The sequence below is a fragment of the Pseudozyma flocculosa genome (genome assembly GCF_000417875.1).
Source record: "Pseudozyma flocculosa PF-1 unplaced genomic scaffold scaffold00021, whole genome shotgun sequence".
Lineage (NCBI taxonomy): Eukaryota > Fungi > Basidiomycota > Ustilaginomycetes > Ustilaginales > Ustilaginaceae > Pseudozyma > Pseudozyma flocculosa.
In genome coordinates, this window is record NW_006920889.1 from 244,509 (window position 1) to 251,797 (window position 7,289).

Consider the following 7,289-nt stretch of genomic DNA (forward strand, 5'->3'; position numbering starts at 1 on the left):
TCGCTCGCTGCGCTCCTCACTCGCGCTCGACGGCGTCGACGTCACGCCCAGTCAAAGTGACTCAGCTCGCTCGCCGTTCCGTCGTACGTTACGGGCGCTGCGCCCCTCGTTGGACCCTGGCGTCATGTCGTGGTACCCGTGCGTGGCACGCTCCTCGCTGCCTGGCCGCCCATCCCCTAGCCTGAGCTGCCCGAGATCGACTCCAAGAAGAACCAACGCACGCTAGGCTGGCCAAGCTTGCTTCCATGGCATGGCATGGCCTGGCTGCGCGCGCAGGCTGGTCTGCCGCTGACTCAAGGCAGCTTCAGCCTGCCAGAGCCAAATCTTCCACACAGCCGGATCGACGTCGACGTGCGGCGTCCCACTCCACATCCGCCGCCGCCGCCGCTGTCGACGTGGCTTCCTGCCTTCGATCTCGACCGACAGCGAGCGTACCAGCTGGGGTTGCCTGCCTGCTTGCACATGCGGTCATCTCCAAGGGGAAGCAAGCCAAGGCTGCAAGCTGGTCACCCTACCGACCAGAGCCCGCCCGCCGTGTCCCTGCGCCGGGTGTCGTGTGCAGGCCAGGCAGACTGGTCCGTCCAACGTTGCCGCTGCTCGACGTCGTCGTTTTGGCGGGCCAGGTATAAGACCCTCCCTCGCCCTCGAAACCCGCCCTCGACAGCCGCACCACCGCACCTTCTCCGCTTCCACCCGCCCACTCGTCTGCCATCTCACCAACAGACGCCCCTCTCTCGCCACCATACCGAGCCCCGCCGCAGCACCTCACGCCGCCCGCCATGACCGACTCGATCCCCTCCAAGATGCGCGCCGCCGTCATCAAGGACTTTAAAAAGGGCTACGAGATCAAGGACGTCGACGTGCCCACCGACCTCGGCCCCAACGACATCCTCGTCAAGATCCAGGCCGCCGGCTACTGCCACACCGACCTCCAAGTCATGGAGGGCGTCTACGCCTCCCAGGGCGGCAAGCCGGGCCTTGTCGGCTCCCACGAGCCCGCCGGCGTCGTCGTAAAGGCCGGCGCAAAGGCCGGCGACAGCAACATCAAGGTCGGCGACCGCGTCGGCTCCATCAACACCTACGGCTTCTGCGGCCGCTGCGACAGCTGCAAGGTGGGCAAGCAGCTCTGCGACAAGATGCCCGGCATGCTCGGCCTCAGCCTGCCCGGTGGCTTCGCCGAGTACATGAAGGCCGACGCCCGCGTCGTGTCCAAGATCCCCGAGAGCATCCCCTGGGCCGAGGCGGCGCCCCTCTTCTGCGCCGGCTCCACCGTCTACGGCGCGCTTCTCGCCGTCAAGCCGCGAAAGGGCCAGTGGATCGTCATGCTCGGCGTCGGCGGGCTCGGTCACCTCGGCGTCCAGTACGCCAAGGCCATGGGCGCCAAGGTCATCGCCATTGACAACCGCAAGGAGGCCATCGACCTGTGCAACGAGCTGCCCTCGAACCTGCGCCCGGACAAGACCTACGTCCTCGACTCGGACGAAGCCAGCAAAAAGGTGCAGGACGAGCTGGCCGGCGCCTTTTACGACACCAACCCGGGCGTCGACGCCGTCGTCATCAACGCCGAGGAGCCGACGCTCATCAAGTGGAGCCAGCAGATCCTGCGCAAGGGCGGCATCCTCTGCGACGTCGGACTGCCCGCCGACGCGCCGTTTGAGATCGACCCATTCGCGCTCAACTTCAAGGAGCAGAGCGTCGTCGGCTCGCTCATCTCGACGCCAGAGCAGTGCCAGGACATGATCAAGCTGCACGCCGACAACGGCTGCAGGACCCACATCGAAAAGACCTACAGCGTCGACCAGGCCAACGACATGGCCGAGCACTACCTCAGCAAGAAGCTCATGGGCCGCCTCTGTATGGTCTTTGACGAGGCCAAGTAGACGACGCGGCCCGATGCGTGCTCCTGCGTCGTCCGGATGGGCGACCTCGATCGTTGTCACCGTCTGCAAACCGCCAGCATCGTCGTTGTCGTTGTCGTTGTCTTCGCCTAGGGAGCCCGCCAGGATCCTGACGCAAATATAATATCTGTAGCATATCCCCCAAGTCGATTCTGCATATCTTCATGTCCCACGCTGCCATCCCAGCTCTTCCTCACCGTTCAGCCTATACGCGGTGCCGAGTCCGCTAGCGCATCGACCGGACCAGCCGTTCGACGTGCTCCGGCAAAGCTTGGCGTCGCCGGGTCAGTACTGCCGCCCACGGCAGGGCTACTTTGCGGGGTTCCATGGCGCAAACGTCGCACAACGTCCCCCCTCTTTCGTGCCGCGTACCCTTTTGGCTCTTCCAGGAACGGTAGCAGCGAGGCCGTCGGTCCACAGCTTCTTCGGCTCACACACTCACTAGGTGGAAGTGCTGAGATCGAACCATTACAGCCGGCTTCCTTTTTCCGTCGATTTTCTCGGCGACTTTTTTCCCCCCGCCCCGTCGGCGCCTTTTTTTGGACGTGCCAAGACCGGCCGGGCGCACACGACACCGCCGCGTTCATCTGCCGGCGGGCAAAGGGCCGCAGCATGTCATGTCGTACAGGACGTTTGGTCGTTCGCGTTCATTGCAGAGACGTAGGATACCAGCAGAGCGTATCATCGGCTGCCTAAGCGCAGCACATGGTGCCGTCCTGGGGAAGAGCCGATGCCGCCGCCACAGCCACGGCCGTACGGCTTGCGTCTGCGCTGCCGCCGCACCCTCCCGCGACATCGAGCGGGACACTGACCACCATCCAGTCGCAGAGGAGCTTTCCGAGCCCGGCTCCGATGACGATCGAGAGGTAGACCCATCCGTTGAAGGCCATGGCGATCAGCATGACCAGGTACGCCAGTCCAAACGTGACGGCGTAGAGAAAGGCGCGGACGAGCTGCTGCAGAAACGTGGCACGGAACGTGACCATGGTGCGCTCGCCACCGCCGCCGCCGCTGCCGTCGGCATCGCAGCATACGCGCCTCGCCTTGGCCTGGGCGGCGACGTGGCGCTGGAACTGGCGGAGTAGGTGGACGTCGAGCTCCTTGCCCACCCTGCGCATCGCCTCGAGGCAGACGACGATCAGCACGACGCCGATGCACGATGCCGCGAAGCTGCCCTGGCTCTTGACGTGCCAGCTCTCGGAGAGAAAGCCTGGCGGGATCCGAGTTGGACAAGAGTGGAATCAGACGAGTGGTACAAACCTGCGTCGAGATGATACTCTGTTCGAGGACAGCGACTCACAGGAATCGATCGTGTTCCAGTTCCAGAGCATCTGCGGTCAGCGCAGGGCGTCGGGAGGACCAGAGGACCGCGTCAGAACGGCTGCCGCGCGTCGCTCATCCGTTAGTCAGTCGTGTGTTCTCTAGCATGCTCACCGAGAGCTTGCACGTGCCGTCTCCGCCCATGCCTCCGTGCATGCTGTGGTCCATATTGGGCGTTGTCGAACGGTTCGACCGTGGCGTCGTGATCAGAGTGCGGGAGGCGCTCAGTGGCGGGCCGCTTTGGCAGAGAGGGATGGATGGTGGGCGAGAGAGAGCAGGCGATGGCGGAGAGGAGGCCGAGAGTCGGTCCTGTATATGAAGCGGTAGCCATCCACCCTGTTCAACGACGAAAAGAGGCCCGAACGTCGAGCCTCAAGGCAGAGTATGGGAAGTCGAAGAAAAGGCTCCGAAGTTCCACGTACCCCTCGGCCCGCTGCCAAAGACAGCGGCGAAGGTGGGTCAAGGTCATGCACGGCAGGCTGCCTTCCATCGTCAACGAAGCGGGGAACGAAGAGCGGAGGTGAGCCAGACGAGCGGCGCCTTCGAGAGCAACGCCGGTGGGGCGCGCCAACCGAAACGCTCCGAGAGGCTTGGCGTAGGGAGAGACGGTCGACGCCTCGGCGGCCGACCCATCTCGCCACGAGGGCCGTGGAAGGCCTCTCGTAGGCGGAGACTTCTTCCATCTCGATCTATCTGTCGTTCTTCGCCGCTCCATCAAGAGCCGAGCACACGGTTCCAGGAGCGCCGCCTTTAAAGGAGGGCCGCCGTCGAGCTCCAGCGATGTCGGTGTTCGCCCTTCAACCAGCCCGCAATCCCTGGCGAAACGAAGCGCCACGCGTAGTCGCCTCGCTCGCCCCTTCTCTCTTCGCCGGCCGCCTCTATTCTCTCTTGGCCCTCCTTCCCCTCGGCTCCTCGACAAGATGACGGACGCAGGCCAGCTCATCGTCGCGCGACACATCCAAAACATGAGTGAGGCCACCTCGCTCGAGCCGCACTGGGGCTACGTCGACCGCGCGCTGCCCTGCACCAGCGATGCCGGGTCCTGCGCCTACCTCGACGTCGTCTACCACTCGCACGACCTCGGCATGCTCTACTCGGGCATCCTCTGGGCCACGCTCGGCGGCATCCTCTTCCTCTGGACCATCCTCCGCCGCGTCGGCACCCGCAGCGACGTGCCGTATGACGATGCCGTCTCACCAGACGACGAAGCACAGACGGAGAGCACGCAGCCAAAGGGCCTGGGGAGATGGACCTCGACCCTCGGCGCCGCCGCACGTCGCCACCTGCTGCCCGAGACGTGGGGCCGGAAGATCCTTGGACGGACGACGCGCCTCCAGCTCCTCATCCTCGCCGTCTTCGCCGGCTACCTGCTCATCTGGTCGTTAGCCGGCATCGCCTACCACACCTGGGTGACGCCCGTCAAGAGGCTGCCGGGCGTCTACAACATCCGCACCAGCCTCGGTCCGTGGGCGGACCGGGTGGGCACGCTCGCGTTCGCGCTGACGCCCTTCAGCATCCTTCTCTCGAGCCGCGAGTCGCTCCTCTCGCTGCTGACGGGCATCCCCTACCACCACTTCAACTTCCTGCACCGCTGGCTCGGACACATCATCTTCATCCAGGCCAGCCTGCACACGGTCGGGTGGTGCATCGTCGAGATCCGGCTGTACCAGCCGCAGCCCAGCGTCGCGGCCGAGTGGATCGTGCAGCGCTACATGGTCTGGGGCATCGTCGCCATGGCACTGCTCCTCCTCCTCTGGGTGCTCAGCCTGCCCATATCGATCCGATTTACGGGCTACGAGTTCTTCCGCAAGGCCCACTACGTCCTCGCCATGCTCTACATCGGCGCGTGCATCGGACACTGGAAGCAGCTCCAGGTCTTTCTCATTCCCGCTCTCTCAATCTGGTTCGTCGACCGCGCCCTCCGCCTCGTCCGGACCGCGTTGCTGCACTACAACTACCTCGACGCAGCCGACGGCAGGAGCAGGACGGGCTTCGCACCGGCCCGCGCCGAGGTGACGCGCTTCGAGGACGCCGAGCACGGCGACATCCTCCGGCTCGACTTTGACTACCCGCACCAGCCCTGGAAGGTCGGCCAGCACTTCTACCTCTGCTTCCCCGACTCGAGCATCTGGCAGTCGCACCCCTTCACGCCCATGTCTTGCCCGCAAAAGGGTCGCGATGACGGGGGCATGACGAGGCACACTTACCTCATCCGAGCCAAGAAGGGCGAGACCAGGAAGCTGGCCGACCTCGTGGCAGGCCGGACAGCGCCGACAGCGGGGTCGCGGATCGGCAGCAGCACCGACGAGAAGAGCACCGTGGTGACGTCGTCGGTCCAGACACCTGTCATCCTCACGGGACCGTACGGCGAGTCGATCGTCGACGGCTTGACGCTGGGAAGTCTCGACAACGTGCTCTGCGTCGCCGGCGGGACGGGCATCACGTTCGTGCTGCCGGTGCTGCTGCACCTCGGTCGGCAGCGCCTCCTTGGCGCGGGGCGGAAGAGGGACTTTGAGCTGATCTGGATCGTTCGACGCGCCGAGGACATCAAGTGGTGTCGGCCAGAACTCGAGGAGCTGCAGAGCTTCAAGCGGGTCCGCGTCAGGATCTTTGTCACCCGCCAGCATCGAGTGTTTCCATCGTCGCGCGTCGAAACGGGACTGGAGGACGAGGAGGAGGTCTTGACCAAGCCGATTTCCCCCTCGCCATCCATCCAAAGCGACCTCGAGACGCCCTTGGACGCATCGGATGAGAAGAGATGCCTGTCGGAACCCTCGTCAGCCTCCCGCACCGCGACGACGAACGCGCCAAGAATCGAGTATTCGACGGGCGCAGCACCAGATCAGCGCCACCCGGACCTCGGTCGATTGGTTCGCGCGTTCATCGAGGGTACGTCGGCGGGCCGAACCAAGGTGTTTGCAAGCGGACCGGGCGGCATGGTCTCGGACCTGCGCAAGGTGGTGGCGTCGAGCAACGATGCCGGCAAAGTGTGGCGGGGCGAGCAGAAGTTCGACGTCGACCTGATCTCGGACAACCGCCTCGAGTGGTGACCGGGCCTCGCTTTGTTCGGTCGGATATGGCGGCGCAGAGGGTGGGACGGAAAGGCCCCTTTTTCTCTCTAGCCTTCCTGTACGCAGTCAATGCGCAAAGGGGCGCGGTACACCTTGACTGCCCATACGGGCGCGGTACCACGTCGTACTGGGAAGAAACGGCGTCGTGCCGGAGGGGAAGGGTGAACGGGCCCGTATTCCTTTACGGCGCAGGACGCAACAAGGGGGCGCTACCTGCAAAACCAGTATCACGAGGAACAGGGGTTGGGCGAGGGAAAACGGGCACGAGTGGCAGTGCGGTTTTCGTGACGCAGACCTGCGTGTCGGTAGACGGCACCAAGGAAAGGGAGGGAGGGAAGGACTGTTTCTCGCTGGGGTCGCCCGAGGGGCGGGAGCGGCAGTGCTTCCGTCCCGACGCGCACGGTACGGCAGGACACAGGCACCAAAGCGGGGGGGTCCAACACCGAACTTTAGCGCGCGCGGCACGAGAGGAGAGGTCGGAATGCTGGCAGAGAAGAACAATTCCGTGCACCCATCCGCGTTCGGATCAGTGGGGAAACGCGCGTCGCGACTGGACCGAGGCGCGTTTGCAAAAAGGTTCTGAATTAGGGTCGACGCCGTCGACGCCGTCGACCCGTTTCCAGTCGCGGCGCGTTTGCACCAGTTTTGAATTAGGGTCGACGCCGTCGACCCGTCGACCCGTTTCCAGTCGCGGCGCCTTAGCACCAATTTCGAATTAGGGTCGACGCCGTCGACCCGTCGACCCGTTTCCAGTCACGGCGCGTTTGCACCAGTTTTGAATTAGGGTCGACGCCGTCGACGCGTCGACGGCGTCGACCCTGTGCACGTAATTTCATTTCCGGATTTAAGGCGGCACTGACCCTTTTCTCATGTGCGCGCCCCTGGGGGCCCCTATCTCCGGGCCAGCTGGACCCCTCAGAAAGGATAAAAAGGTTGCCCTCCTCGTCCATCCCTCCTTCCCTTTCCCCACCATCGCATTCCGAAAGAGGTCTGCCAAAAT

General features: G+C 64.3%; 3 protein-coding genes across 3 annotated transcripts; 2 read left to right on the top strand and 1 right to left on the bottom strand.

Moving 5' to 3' along the window:
- Positions 1-779: 779 nt before the first annotated feature.
- PFL1_05696 (uncharacterized protein) lies at positions 780-1,880 on the top strand (the record flags this gene model as incomplete). Its single annotated transcript, XM_007883231.1, has 1 exon — positions 780-1,880. The coding sequence occupies one exon, from the start codon at positions 780-782 to the stop codon at positions 1,878-1,880; it is 1,101 nt and encodes a 366-aa protein (XP_007881422.1).
- Positions 1,881-2,590: 710 nt separating this feature from the next.
- PFL1_05697 (uncharacterized protein) lies at positions 2,591-3,386 on the bottom strand (the record flags this gene model as incomplete). The annotated part of the gene is made up of 3 exons (XM_007883232.1): positions 2,591-3,108; positions 3,199-3,229; positions 3,333-3,386. The coding sequence occupies 3 exons, from the start codon at positions 3,384-3,386 to the stop codon at positions 2,591-2,593; spliced, it is 603 nt and encodes a 200-aa protein (XP_007881423.1).
- Positions 3,387-4,138: 752 nt separating this feature from the next.
- Positions 4,139-6,268, top strand: PFL1_05698 (uncharacterized protein; the record flags this gene model as incomplete). Its single annotated transcript, XM_007883233.1, has 1 exon — positions 4,139-6,268. The coding sequence occupies one exon, from the start codon at positions 4,139-4,141 to the stop codon at positions 6,266-6,268; it is 2,130 nt and encodes a 709-aa protein (XP_007881424.1).
- Positions 6,269-7,289: the final 1,021 nt, after the last annotated feature.